Source organism: Manis pentadactyla, chromosome 7, assembly GCF_030020395.1.
Source record: "Manis pentadactyla isolate mManPen7 chromosome 7, mManPen7.hap1, whole genome shotgun sequence".
NCBI lineage: Eukaryota > Metazoa > Chordata > Mammalia > Pholidota > Manidae > Manis > Manis pentadactyla.
In genome coordinates this window covers 105,679,353-105,695,217 of record NC_080025.1, presented here as the reverse complement: position 1 = coordinate 105,695,217, position 15,865 = coordinate 105,679,353, and the positions used below count along the sequence as shown (strand labels likewise).

General features: G+C 32.5%; 1 protein-coding gene across 4 annotated transcripts in view; it reads right to left on the bottom strand.

The window, feature by feature from the left end:
• The window catches only part of BBS9 (Bardet-Biedl syndrome 9), a 426,494-nt gene that overhangs the window by 280,452 nt on the left and 130,177 nt on the right, over positions 1-15,865 (bottom strand). For all 4 annotated transcript variants that reach the window (XM_036897491.2, XM_036897488.2, XM_036897492.2 and 1 more), the window contains 2 exons: positions 14,965-15,148; positions 14,185-14,314 (listed from right to left, as the gene is read on the bottom strand). In XM_036897491.2, the coding sequence (XP_036753386.2) occupies positions 14,185-14,314; positions 14,965-15,148 (314 nt within the window). The remainder of the gene's footprint in view (positions 1-14,184; positions 14,315-14,964; positions 15,149-15,865) is intronic.

Genomic DNA, 15,865 nt, shown 5'->3' with positions numbered 1-15,865 from the left:
TCTAGAGACTAGTGAGTTTCACCACACACTTGAATACTACTTGGATGGTTCAAATGACTTAAAAATGAGGTTTGCAAAACTCAAGGTACAGTATTAACTCATTTCCATATCACTAAAGACAAAGTAATACTTGTAGTCATAAATGGATTTCCTGAACTCATAAGTGACATAATCTTAAAAGGCTTTTTCAAAAGAAATATGAATCTTCATGATTTATATAAGCTGGAAGAAAGATATGTATTTGGGGGAAAAAACACAAGGAAGGTGACAACAATCTCCCTAAAAGCAACACATAACAACTACTGCTTGACTTTTCTAAAGCATTTTTATATTATAGCACTAAAAATGGGCAAAAGTAACCTAAGGTAAGAATTGTTCAACTTTAACAAAACATTATTTAACCTCTGGAAAGACCAGTTTTTAGACAATAAGTAATTAAGGAATAGAAAAGGCAAAGAGAGTTAAGATGAATAAACCATTCAAAATTTCCTTAAAGATTTGACTGCTGATTAAGAATAAAGGATTCACTACCTAAGTTCTATGCTAGCAAACACAAGTTCTGTTTGATAAAAATACAAAGACAGAAATAAATAGAACTTATGAGATCAGCCTTTAGGCAGGCACCAATAAATAAAAATTATTTTATAATACTTCATATTATTTAAAGAGAAAATAATTTCACTTACTGTCCTATTTAAAAAACTTTTTAACTAACAAAAACTGTATTTGCTGAACTGAGACTGGTACAAATAACTATTATTATAACTATTTTCTTTAATTCTTGTGTAAAAAACAGTAATACACATGTCCATTTCTGGCAAAGATATAATAGCCTGAGGGGGAAAGAAGGAACAAAACAAATGCATAGGTTTAGTGGATTGTGTATATCATACCCCTTATTTCAAAATTCATTTCAATGATACATAAATTCCTGTATATAATTTTACGTCATGAAAAATTTTCTACACCAACTCAAATAAGGAAAATCTGTTCTAATCTTAAGAGCACATCACTCCTGGACATTACTTCTATCATACAACTATGACACACACATCAAAAAATAAAAAAGCAAATATTTCAACAAAGTATAATTTTGGTTCTTGGAATCTTTCCTTAAGACTATGTAGTAAAGTTCTAAATTTTGCCACTTTTCTGTGGTGATACTTTTATGGCTGCAGTAGTTGCAGTGATGTCAGTTACACTAAAGAACGACAGATGGGCTGAAGGGAAGAGCAAAGCAATTCCTACCAGCGGGAAGCCTTCAGAAATTGAAAAAACAGTTAAGATAACCTTTTTAACTCTGTTCCTCCATTACTCTCAATGTGACTATGTTTTAATTTTTCATATATTTCTGCTAAATTTTAAGTATCCTGGATACTGTTTCTGCAGAATCTGCCCCTGCTGCTCGCACACCCACACACTAGCTCCATGCTGCATTCACACAGTACAGGCACAGCTGAGGATTTGGAAAGTAGAGAAGGTTGTTTTCCAACTATAGTACTTGATAGATGTCATATTTGCTTGTTCTGTCATTAATAGTGTTTTGCTTTAAGACAGGAATGCAGAATTTTAAATTCCTACATGTTCAAAATTATTGTAAAATTCATTCCTAAAGGTAAAGTGTTATATGGTCCAAATCAAAATAATTTTCCTTCCAAGAAAAATTTTTAAATGTTCAATTAATATGAACTGGACCTAGTCACTTAAAAGATGAAGACAGTAAGATGGAATTTAAAGAAGAGAGAAATTCGCTATTTGTAATAAATATAAATGAAAGATACGTAGTAGCATTCTAAAATGCTGCTTCCAAAAGGAAAAGGTATTAATTTTTCATTGTATTCTGATCACTGAAATACTAATAATTTCCAATTTACAAACCATAATTTTTCCTTGAAATAAAAAGAAAAATAATTTTCTACAATACTCTTCTTCATAATTAAAATACTTAGTGATTTATCTTTCACTTTTCATTCATTCCAAAAGATTTACATTTAAATCGAATACATCGAAACTATTTTAGGTTTAAATGAAAGAGCCTTGACAGCACTGTTAGTTTCCCAAAGACTGGAACGAATACCTGAGACATTCTGAAAGATATTTAAAGAACATATCCAGATTCTTCCACAACTCAGTCTCATACTCCAGAAGTTATCAATTTTGTTTTAGGCTTCTGCTTTCTGGTTTTTCAGATGCTTACCACTATAACTTCAAATAATATCCTTCTCATTAGTTTGAATGTTCAGTAGCACTAATCTGAAAGGGAAGCCGTTGGTTTGGAGAAAGGAAAAGTTTGAGTTTTGTAGTAGAAACAAAAAGAGCTGGGACTTCTCCTTCTAGCATACCCTGAAGGGCCCTATCATTTTCAGCTTTTCTATATCCCATTTACACTATAATTAGTTGTTAACAGCTTTTATTATGGGTTTTGGCAATATATTTGATCTTACCATGCCTCAGTTTCATCATCTCTAAAATGGGGATGGCAATAAAAGAATATAATAGTAACTGTTCTTAGAAGAATTAAATAAATTAATAAGTGCAAAGCACTGAGAACATTACCTGGTGCATAGTAAAGGAAATAAATATCAGCTGTTATTATTTGGACTCTCGGAACAGTGTTATGTTGAAAGAACATGTTACTAATTAGACAATGTATGCTCTAAAACATCTTCATGATATGGAATAATGCAAATATTAAAGTACACTCACTCTAAAAACATTTGAAAATTAAAGATGATTTTTTTTTAATGAACTACAAGGGGGAAAAGGATAATTAACTTCTCTTTCTGCACCAAGCAAACTTCTTATTTAGCCAAGATTTATCAAGATTTGGATATAAGCTCTTAGAACATAGCTCTAAATTGATGAATTAATGTTCAATAATGATATTCTGTCATCTTCTACTCAATTAAAATGAGAACACTTTAACTTTGAATTAGATAGTTTTTCTCTATGGCTTTAAATATTACACACTCAAAACAAAGAACAGGGGTATTTGCCTCTTTTTTTAGCAGATCAATAAAACAGGTAATAATTCTGTTTTTACTTTTAATTTATTTTAAATAGTAAATTGCAGTTCAGTGAACAAAAGTCAGTAGATTTTCTCTATCTACAGGCAGGAAAATCACTGAATCCAGGTCTCTGTTTTAGAAGACATGGGAAGCCTCCTATCTGTTCAGTAGCAGATTCTGTAGATCACAGAAGTCAGATTATTGAGAATTGAAGCCCTATTTTTACCAGGTGAGGTATGATTGGCTTATAAGTTTCGAGTAGAGGTTACAAAGGGGACCGAAATGATGACATGATTATTGGCTGCATTTTTCAACCCCATTTTTAATAATTTTATTAATATTCTGTTCTCTTAACATGAAAAAATGCACCACACTCTCCCAAATTTGTTTCTTAAAGATGTAGTGAGTTAGTGAAAGTTTCTAAACTATTAAATATGATACATTAAACACTTCAAAAGTTTTGAGTAACTACTAATGTAGTTCTTTTTAGAACTTACGATCCTAACAAGCCAATGATGCCTGTGTATATAGCAGGTAATAAATATTGCTGTATTTCTTGCATTTTCTTTTAGACAACAATTTTTTCTCATTTTAAGTCATCCAACATTAGTTTATTCAGTAAGATTCACACATTTACAAACACTTGTTTTTTATTCTGGCAACAACCCAGACTTGCAGTCCAAAGTTAGTTCTGAATTACAGGCCATATACTGGTTAACTGAGTAAAGGATCTAAGTCCATCCAAAGTTTCAAAGTTCTTAGCAGCATATAAACCTAAAATTACCCAAAAATTGCCTGGTTTCATTTTTATATTATCTAACAAGCAAGTTATAAAAAATAACCATTTCCTCTGGGAAATAGAGATAAAAAATTAATTTCTAAAAAAAAACCCATTCTACCTTTGAAACCAGAGTATTTGAAATGAGGACACACATAAATCTTTATGTATTCCCAAGAAAGACTAAAGCAAGTCACCAATCTGACACAAATTACCTCAAGGATGTATGTACTTAATAAAAGGTAAAACCCACCATAACCAGGGAAAAGCAAAATACTGTCCTGCTGTCTACAACTCTTTTGAACAACTGACCCCCACCACCATATCCACTATCAAATTAACTCCCATATCCATTATGGGATAGAGAATCAGACCCAAAACACAAGGTACTTTTCCATATATACTATTTTCTTTGAGATTGAGAGCTTCAGTTTTACAGAAGTTCACAGTCTCAATGACAGCGGGTCTAAAAAAATTTTTCAGTAGAAATACATGGTAATAAGAAGAATTCTACCATTAAAACATTTAATTTACAAAACAGAGAAGTAAAACCCGACTAGCATTCTAAGCACAACCCCTTATCCTTGGCTATACAGTGTTTCTAAAAACTCTGGCAAGCAAATTAAACAGATTTCCTATGGAATGCAACAAGTCAAACAATCTAGAACTGTAATTACTATTAAACTTTTCATGAGAATTGAGGATGCTGTGTTTTACATTATTACATTTAAAAAACAAAATAAGAACAAAAACATGAAACCAAGCAGATTTCTAACTTTCATAAGGAGAATTTTCCTGAGGGTTATAACCCAACTGACAAATAATAGTAAAGATACAGCTTTTTAATTTATTTCTAAGATTACTGCAAGTCTTTTCCATTTGAATAAAACACTTTTCAAAATAGGGATACTGCAGTTTATAAAAGTAGCATACCAAATGATAGGCCATATGCCAACCATGGCTTAGACACGTAGTTATAAAAACATTACAAGCCACAATTCTTATTCAATCAATATAAAATCCCATCAGTATAAAATCTAGAGATCATCTCATTAAAGACCTTGACCTCACACAGTAGAAATAGATGCATGCAAGTACTGATGACAATCAAACAATGAATGCAGTTCATTTTACCCCAAAAATATTTCAGTAAAGTTGACATAAACAATTAGTCCAAATCATGGTTACTGAGGTACTGACAATAAGAGAAAGAAAAAATATACCAAGTATGAAAAATTCTGTTCTTCCTTCTCCCACAACTTCTTATGTTAAGTCATAAACTATTGTGTTGCATTAGCAGGCCCAGCAGGCCCCAAATTGAAGCCCACCTTCTCTGATAGCAGTTCTCTCACCCTATTTAACATTTCTAGTTAAAAACTCAATTATAATTTTATACCACTTAAGTTATAGTGGATTTCTTTAAAACTGATTTATCACTATTAATACAGAAAAAAATGTATTTTTTACTTCCCAAATAGAATGAAAAGACAAAAAAAAAACAAAAACAAAAATGGGGAAAGGAGATGGACTTCTCAGGAAAAAGTAATGGTAGAAACACTGAAATTCAGCAATTTTAAACACAGTAAAGTGAGCTAAATTCAACTTAATTTAATTACAATGCCAAAAGCATCAGTTACAACCAAAAGTACAATTTCTAAAAATCACCAAAAGAGTATAAATACTACATTATGGTGGGGAGAAAGGAAAGTTAGGAAAACAATCATATTAATGTCAAAACCCACTATGTCAAATTTCATGAAGGTATGCAAATTCTTTCATTGAACTAGAATTTAGCTATAATGAACAGTGCACAAAATAAGACCAAATATTAACTGGGCAGGGAAGACAGTGGGATATCCAATTACCAAAGACAGTAATATTTTCTGTGTAAAATCAAAGGCTCAGCCAACATTCAAGAACCATATCTTTCTAAAAAGGTTGACATATTATTTTTAAATTTCTTTCAAAAGAAAAAAAACACTATACTGATCAATCTCTAGTTTGAACAGAATTTTTAGAAATTAAAAGGTAGTTAGAAGTGGAAAACCCAGTTTCTCCAAAAGAATCTCTAAATTCAGTACTATTTCCAATCCAATTCCCGCCTAGGTTTTTCTCTCCAATTTAATATGAGCCTAGAGCTCTTCTGAAATGTTCGATTAAATACGGCAACAGCTCTCAGTGCAACCCCTAATGCAATCGCTAACTAAAATAGTCATGCAGGGACTGAAAAGAGACAAAGATACGCACAAAAATCCCTGGAAAAAGGGAGAAGTGGGGAGGAAAGAGAGGAAAACAGCCCCCATAAATTCTGAATTCAGAACCTAGAAGAAATTTGAAATAACTATCAGATAGATGAAGACAAAATGCAGCTTTAGCACATGCCACACCCTATCTTTACTTTATAGAGGCCACCTGAACAAAAGTAGGAAGATGTTTCTTTCTTCTTCCCCTATCCCAATCTCTGCCTCAGTCTAGTCAGAATCCAGGCTCTACATGAACCATAAAACTATGCAAACATCTTTTACTACTCAAATCTGACCTATGGTGGAAGCAACATATTCTAACCCTACCCACCTAACTTTTCCTACCTTTACCACTGCCTGGCCCTCTGCACAATCTGTCTACACCCATACAAAGTAATAAATTGCGTAAAGCAACTGGCCAAGGACAGAAATTAATAGTAGCACATTATTTGCTCAGAGCAAGAGTCCCAAAATAAACACTGTAAACATGTTTCAAAGCAAGACATACCTGTAAAAGAGCATCATTGAATTGTAGCCTGCCATGTACTACACTGTTAATAATACAAGATGCAGAAGGTGGGAGGCATGTGGCAGGGGAAAAAGATATCACCTCAGTAGACTAAAGATTCCAGTGGTAGACACAGAAAAGAGCAAAACTAATGCCGTGAAAGCTCAAACCAGTGATTTAGAACACAAAATTCAGACACTGTCCCAGAAAACATGGGAAACAGCAGAAAAAATGACAAAGAAATGAAAATAATGAGAAGGAAGATAGCTGATATGAGAAACAGAAAATGAATAGCCAAACCAAAAGGTATTAGTTTCCCTGAAGGGAGGACTATATCAAACAGAACTGAAAAAATAATCAAAGATTTAACATAAGGAAGCTTTCTTCAGTTTAAATCAAATAGTTTAAACAGATTAAATTCACCACATTCCTAAATAAATTTGAGAAAACAGTATCACACAAATATATAGTGGCAAATGGAGCATTTCCAGAGAAAATGAGACATCCTATAAGCAATCAGACATAAAGAACTAGTTACCTACAAGAGAATAAAAATCAAGTTGTTCATAATTCTCTCCCTGGCAACAATAAACAGCGACTGATAAATGACTCCCAATAAAAGACAGCACAGCAAAACTCCTTAAAACTCGCCAAAACAGACTAAGTAACTCCATTTCTAGGAATTTACCCAAAGAAAATTAAAGCCCTGACTCAGAAAGATACATGCACACTTATGTTTATTGCATTATTTACAATAACCAAGATATGTAAGCAATCTAAGTATCCGTCAATAAGTAAATAAAGAAGATGTGATATACATATACTATGAAATATTACTCAGCCATACAAAAGAAAGAAATCCTGTCATTTGCAACAACGTGGATGGACCTAGAGGGTATTATGCTCAGTGAAATAAGCCAGGTCGAGAAAGACAGATGCCATATGATTTCACTTACTATGGAATCTAAAAACAAAAGAAAATAAAATGAACAAAACAGCAGTAGACTCACAGACACTGAGAAGTGACTGGTGGTTACCATGTGGGAGGGGCTGGGATGGGTAGGTGCAGAGGGTGAGGGGAATAAAGAAGCACAAAATCTCAATCATAATATAAGTTGGTCACAGGGATGGAAGTGCAGCATGGAGAATATAGTCAATGACTCTGTAATATCTTCCTATGTTGACAGATAGTAATTGCACTAGTTGGGGTGAGGACTCAATAATATGTACAACTGTTGAACCACTGTATTGTATTCTTGAAACCAATATAAGATTGTACATCAACTATACTTCAACGAAAAAGAATTCACCAAAAGAGCAGAAAGTATGACAATAACAACCATGTGCCCCATCAAAGATAGGGCAATAGAACAAAGAAATGACTACAATCACAATCAACAAACTTTGCAGCACCAAACATTTTAAGTTATGGCCCACAATAAGAGAAATAAGATGCTAAGAGCTGACACATGCTCCTCAGACCTCGAACAGAAAACAGTTAGGTCTCAGACTAGCACAGTGAAATTTAAGAGTATAGGTGGTATGCAGGAGATGCAACATCAGAAAACAACAGTGGAAGCAAAAGGTGATTTATCAATCAGTTAGCTTCCTAACCAACAAAGACAAGCAGCAGCCAGTGATTCTCAGCACTGAGGGTCTATAATTGGGGATGGTTGGGGACTTCTGTTAGACTCATCAACCTCTTAAATCCTGAAAACTGAGGGAGATGGGACCCCAGGGCAAAGAACAAAATAAACACAGTGAGAAGGTGAAAAGACTTAGGTGGTCCGAGCTCATTACTCTCTCCCATCACTTCTCATATGATTCTTCAGCAAATTGCTATCACCATTTTTAAAATGAGTGATAATTGCAAAGTAATTAACAGAGGACCTATGTGTAGAAATTACTAATAAAGTAAAAGAAGTAGAGATAAGAGAAATAAGAACATAATCAAAAGACAGAAAATATCCATAGCAAGAACTTCCTAAGGAAACAAAAGAAAAAAATCAAACAGTTACCACTGTATCAATGAAATCAAAGAAAACATACTTTCTGTTTGAAAAGCTCAAACAAAGCTATAGGGATGAAAGTCACATTAGAAACAATAACAAGAAAAAAACAGAATAAGCTAAAAACAAACTCAAGAACATGGTAGAGAGATGGAGAAAAAATTACACAAAATAGAAAAATACATATATAAATAATTAGTGAGGAGATGCTAGATATGGAAGACAATGTAGATCTATTTATAATAATTATATTGATTAGAAAAGCTAAACTAGTAAAGCAGAAAATGTAATTCCTTCGGTAAGAAGTTTTTTTTAAAAAATGTAAGCCAGACTCAGACTTTTCCATGCCAACTGTCAACACTAAGTGGAACGCCCAAACTTCTGAGGGAACCTTCAAGTATAAAAGCAATAAACAATCTCAAGATGCAAGAAGCCTTACAGATTTTCCTTAAAAACTACTGGATGATTAAATTCAACTAACCAAAAACTGAATCAAGATAATTCAGGAATAGTAAAAAAAAAAAAAGTGGTGGTTAGCTTTGAGTCCATGTAGACATATGGACAGGATGAAAAGACTGAAAATTGTGGTTACTAAAATGTATGTAGATGTTTTAAATTTTGACAAAATAAATAAGATAACAATACCAGAACTTGGCAAGAAGAGAGGAAGAAGAAAGTATAAATATGGTGCTTTCCTTATCTTTCGTAACGGAGTCAATGGACACTGCCAAAAGTTGAAAGACAGCTTTAAAAAAATTAAAAATACCAACCTTTTACTTTTTTCTATTCTTGTTTGGAGAGCTCTTTTAGAATCTAAAATATACGTTTGTGAATAAGGATTTATATAAAATTCATTTATTCCCTCCATTTCATCTATTTCTTTTTTGTTACAATAAAGTTATACTTAAAACACCTATGATTCTGATTTGTAAATTTATTCTATCCCTAAATTTGCGGATGCGTAGACAAAAATATCAAGCTTGATGTTTAATAGGTACTAACAAATGTTAACTGTGGATGGTAAGATTGAGGTAACTTTGGTGGAAAAGTGATTAGCTTTTTTTTTGTTTCCTTGCACCTTTACATAATGCTTGAATTTTAAACAGTGCAGTTCTATACTTTTTACAAAAATTACAAGGTTATACTTTTCCCCAAAAGTTGTTTTAAAAAATTAAGAAGCGAACATCAATAGTTTGAGGGGAAAATGTGGCAATATATATTTACCATACAGTGTAGCACCTATAACATTCCTGGGAATATTAAGTCAACCTACTGAAATATGAAGCAAAATTAGTAAGTCAAAAAGTTGTAACTCATGATAATAAAATATTCTCAATCTTCAATAGATACAGAAAAAATATGCAAAAATTACAATAGTTTCAGATAAAAAGTGAATACAACTTTTAAAACATACTTTAAAAAAGCATTAAAATAGTTTAAGAATAATAATTTACAGCTAAAACCTTATGCTACTGTAGCAAAGAGCATTAAGAAGGTGTATATGAGTGTACAGCGGTCAATGGGTATGAGAATAAGCAGATGTATACACCCATGTCTGGGTGTGGTAGTGATGGAAGGAGTGGGAAAATAGTAAAGGAGAAAGAGAAAAACTGTTTTAAACACCTTGTCTATCACAGAGAGAAAGATTCATTTCATTTTTGAATTATGGCAAAACTACAAAGTAAACACTAACAGAAAAGAAGATATGTACATGTGTGCACCACCCAATACATGGGAGCATCCAAGTACGAAGAAACCCCAACTCACAAGAGATGGAAACCAAGGGAAATAGTAATAAAAAATACAGACTACCAAACGAGATGAAAAATGACCAAATATATCAATTAGAACAACTGTAAATGGGTTAATTGAAGACCAAGGGTCTTAAAAATAGGTTGAAAAATCCAACCAAATTCTGTTTACAAGAGACACATCCAAAATAAAGTTATAGGCTGAAAAAGCATAAATAAAAAACCATTAGTAATAAAATGAACTCAAAGCAAACAAAACAAAGCAAAGAAACATTATGAAAAAAAGGTCATTTTATAGTGATAAATTATTTAAACTCACCAAAAACAAAGTAACTATCATAAACAAAGCTGATACATAGAACTAGAATATATAAACCAAAAATGATCAGATATTGAACAAAAATTTGACAGAAAAATATATCAATGAAAGAGTAACATTCCACTCCTGAGCTACCAGATTAATAGAGGAAAATATCAGTAAGAATGCAGAAGCTCTGTAAATCGAAATTTATAGTGTACCCTAATTCCAGGAATAATTACAAATTTAATGTGGAATATTAAGCCACAAAGGAACTCCTTAAAAATGTAACATAGCAAAAAGTGTATGTATCTTCTTTCTACATCTTCTTTCTACAAAGCACAAAAAAAAAATGACAAACAGAAAAAGTGAAACTTAAAAAAAAGTCACTTTGAAATTTTAAAAACTCTTCTAATAAATTATTTTTAAAGAAATAATATCTTCCATCTATGAGTCTCAATTGTTTCTTATTTTAAAAAGACTTTCCAAATAAAAGCTCCTATAAGGTCTGTCTAGCACCCCCTTCCCCTGACACATACAAACAACAATGACTTTCTTATATTTAACAAGGTTCATAACATATGTTCAGCTTTCTGGCTAATTATTTGGTGTGATACGCAAAAAAGTAGAAAAGGTCCCTACATTAAAGGAGTATGTGACCAAGTTGGGGAATGAGGAAAACCAAACAACAATCAGCAACATAGAATAAATATTATAGAAATTCAGAATACTATAGAAATACAGAGAAAGAGAGCAGGGTAGGAAGGGAAGGCTTATTTATGTGACTTGAGTTAGTACTCAGAGAAAAAATTTGAAAATTCAGAAAAGAAATGGGGGAAACATTCTGGTCAAGAATAAGGTATCAATGAAGGCTAAAGAAAAAAATTTTAATACTAACAGCTCTAATAAGTTACTACAGTGGCTATAGCCTAGGAACAAAAACACTGAGGTACTAGACCAAACTGTTTGCACTAAAAATGAGCAGCAACAGGATTTTAAAACACAAAGAATTTTAAACTGCCAGCTAAATTTGGGAAGGTTCTCGTCACTTTGAATATTCATTCAAATAGACTTCCACTTTTAGGTATACTTCGTATCCCTAGGGAGAGTAATGGTGGTCTTTATTTACCATCTGGGACACTGACCATACCAGGGGTAAGATACTCCACCAGGCTTCCACAGCTATTTCGTGCAATGAGAGGAAAACATTAACAGCTAAGACTTTAAAGAACACTATCACATTCAAGCTCTTCTGCCTCTGGAAACTGGAAACTTATTTCACATTCCCATGGTCTAAACGACAAAAATTGAAATAATTAAACTAAAAGAACTCTATCTAATCAAGAATGCCTTTTTAACCTGGAAAAGAAAAAAGGAAGCACAGACAGATTTAGAATTGGTTTATGATAAACAAGGTAGCGAGGACTAGGTCTGCCAAGTAGGTGGGAGTAGAAGGAAATAAAGCATCTTAGTTTCTGAGCAAAATGCTGTTATTAATATAATTGCCTCAGTTTGATCCAAATCCAGTTTTTCAGATTCACTGAAAAGAAACATATTAAAATAGCAGCAATTTCCTTTACAAATAAACACATTCAGCCAAGAAAGCTTCTACCAAAAGCATTTAACCCTAAAGGTAATAAAAAGGAGTGAAATTATTTCAGTACTTCTAATTTCAAATAGTAACTCCTAAACATAAATATGCATAAATATATCAGCAATAATCACTTTTAAAATACTAATTAAAATTACAGTGTAATTCTTTCAAGCAGCCTAATCGTACACTTTGTCAACATATATAAAAATAAGAAAGGTCTTCCAATGAATCATTAGAAGTTACTGCTATGTACACTAACTCTAGAAATCATTAATATTTGCATTTAATTGTTTATAATGATCTTGAAAAACCTATGAGAAATAGGAAGTTACACTCACAAGCACCTAAGTTTAGCTGTGACAGGCTACTCTGAATATAAGCACTCTGATGCACACTACACGGAAATTTGGTTTTTTACTGGTAGTATTTTTCAGTCACGACTGAACCCTTGACTTGAAAGTTGCATGTGGACCAGAGACTATAAATTAACCATAAATATCTGCTGAGAAGCCATATTTTTGAGCTTCTTGAAGTATAGAGACTCCTGAAATAGGCACATCTCTTATAAATAATAAATGTATAAAATAAGGATTCCAATTAAATGTCTCAATAAGATCTTTCTATCCATCACTTTCCTATGCCCCACATATACATGAAAACCACAATAACTTTTTAGTATTTAAAGATTTGCAGTCTTGAGGGGCATGGAGACTATACTCCAAGATGGGCTGTACCCGCTAGCGTAGATCTGTCTTCTTGCACCTGAACTGTCACTTTGGGGTCCAAAGAGAACAGCTCTTGGATGGACATATGGACTGCTGCAAGAATTACTCTCCCAGAAAAGAAATACTTGATGCTGCCCTCCTGGCAAGATGTTTTTCCTGTTCTAAATCCTTCTAAGTAAATCTGATATAAAATGTCTGGTGAGTGTGAGTGTTTGGTTGAACTTAAAAGGCCACCTGGTGGACATTGCAAAAGCCAATCTCAAAATTTTTTACTTTTCTTCAGATACAAAGTACCTATAAATTGTGTTAAGTGCATACCAGTTATTTGCATGATAGTATTTCCTCATAAAACATGAGAAAGCAACTTCTTTTTAAAATATTGCATGTTTTCAAGACAGAGCTTCCATTTTTCCAATGTTCAGGCTTTAACCATTAATGCAAATATGAATGCCCTTCATTTAGCTTCAACAATTTCACACATTTAGCCTCTTAATTTGGAGAGATTAGTCATACAGATCAGCCACTATTGGTGTCATTGAAGAATTCTATATGTGGTTTTTTAAATGTTCACTAAAATGATCTAAAGCAAAACTGAACAGGTCTTGCAATCTATAAAGCTTTACAGAGAGCTTTGTTTCTGAATATTTACTGAGAATTTCGATTTCCAAACATAATCTGAAATGCTAAAATATTTGTGAGGATCTTGCCTTCTATACTGATGACCTAGAAACATTTACAAACTTAGATGTCTGGCTTCTCTCATTTTAACAAATTTTTTAAATTTAATGTTACAATACAGATTTTGGCTTTCATTTCAAATGCAAAGTGGCCCTGTTTAAAATCTAAACTGTCTTAAACACATAACTATTAGCAACTCTGCTTGACATAAGGTCTGAAACAAGTTTTGAAGTATAATATTCTCAGTCTAATAATAAGTGATCTCTAAATAGGACACATCATATGCTTCTAGAAATCCTTTTCTATTTTAAAGAAAATAATCTATCAGGTAAACCATTTTCTTGAAATCTTTAATTTACAAAGTATATCTTGCTAGAGATCCTAAATACAAATGATTAATGCTTCTCATTAAAGCCTTTTTATATCCTTCTTTTCCAATAAAAGTTATATTTTAAGTTATTTCCATTGTTAATATTCACACTACAATATCACTTGCCATTTTTTAGTAAAACGACTTGCCAATGTTTCGTAAAACTTCTAGAGAATTCCTTGATTAAGATTCTCTAGGAAAAAGCTGTGTTAAATCACTTACTGTAAACAACCCACTCTTACTGCTACGGGAATGTGGGGAAGTTGAGTGGCCCACTTCAGTGTCACATCCTGATAAATATGCAACATGTTATTATGGTTTCCAATTAAAGTATTTATTGTTCCTTCAGAAACTGTTGGTTGACGATAGAAAAAAAGGAAAATAAGAATTAGGAAATGGTCATTTGCAACAGTACAATACATCCTTTTTAGGGGATTCGAGATATAAACTAATTCTAATATTTTGATGTTAATGCATAAAAATTTTAAGTAACAAAACATTATTCTTCAACTTCATACTTCCAAAATCAAAAAGAAAAAAAAATTCATTTTACAGACTTGGAAACTATAACTAGATAGTGGCCAACATTTTTGCATGTCATCTAGAAAACATGAATATTAATATTTAATGCATTTAAGATAATGATTGACTAAGCATTCACTACAGATAAGTTATTCTTAGATATTACTACACTCCATTCTGCTTATAAAAGAGTCTGATGTTCTGTTGGAAGCATCTTGAGCAACCACATTTTGGAAAGCATTAATGTAGGCCAATTCTACAAGACATTTTGTACAGAGTAAATTGACTGAAAAAAATAAAAGTGTGATTTATATCAAATTTCCTTTCAAACTTTAAAAGTTAAAATTTCCATTACATGTTTAGCATAAAACTATTTTCCTAGATGCTTAAAATATATGTGTGTGAGTCTGGCTTTTTCCGATGTATATAAAATAGTTTATATGACATATGAAAAAGATAAAAGAAAATCCTTCTACTCACCTGAGCAATATGGGAGAAAACAACTTGGGCTACAATCAAGTTTCTTCATGAATCGAATTTGTCCATTATCCTTAAGGCAAAAAAAGTTTCTCTCACCAAGAATAAAAACAGAAGACGCTGACTGATTGAAAGAGACGATACAGATATCAAGGGCTTGCTCTCCAATATTTAGAGTCCAATCCACCTTCAAAGGAAAACCTTAGATCAATTTAGCTTCTAAAAGCTGAACAATCTAATCACTTTCCTATCAATACAATTAAGAAATCACTTTACAACAAAAACAGACATATTGTCTAATGTTCACTTCTTTTGCTATAACCATATTTCTGACATTTTATAGACTTCTAGTAGGATTTGTCCCATCTTTTAACAGCTGGTATTAGCTATTTAGTGGTTCAAAAATAATCATATAAATTTAACCAAGAAGAGTATATAGCAGCAGACTCACAGACTCCAAGAGGTTACCAAAGGAAGGGTGGGTGGGAGGGAGGGAGAAGGGGATTGTGGGGTATCATTAGTGCACATGGTGTGTGGGGGTCACAGGGAAGACAGTGTAGCACAGAAAAGACAAGTAGGGACTCTGTGGCATCTTACTATACTGATGGACAGTGACTGCAATGGGGTATTGGGGGGTCTCGATAATAAGGGTGAATGTAGTAACCACATTGTTTTTCTTGTGAAACCTTCATAAGAGTGTATATGATACTTTAATAAAAAGAAAAAAATTTAACCGAGGTGAAAAATCTGTACAATGGAAACTATAAAACATTGATGAAAGACGCTAAAGAATACAAGTAAATGATCAATGTTCAAAAAATGCTTCTTAAAATAATAAAGGAATAAATGTAAAATAGACATGTAAAAGAAGAGTTTCAGAATTCAGCCCCCAGTTAATTCATAT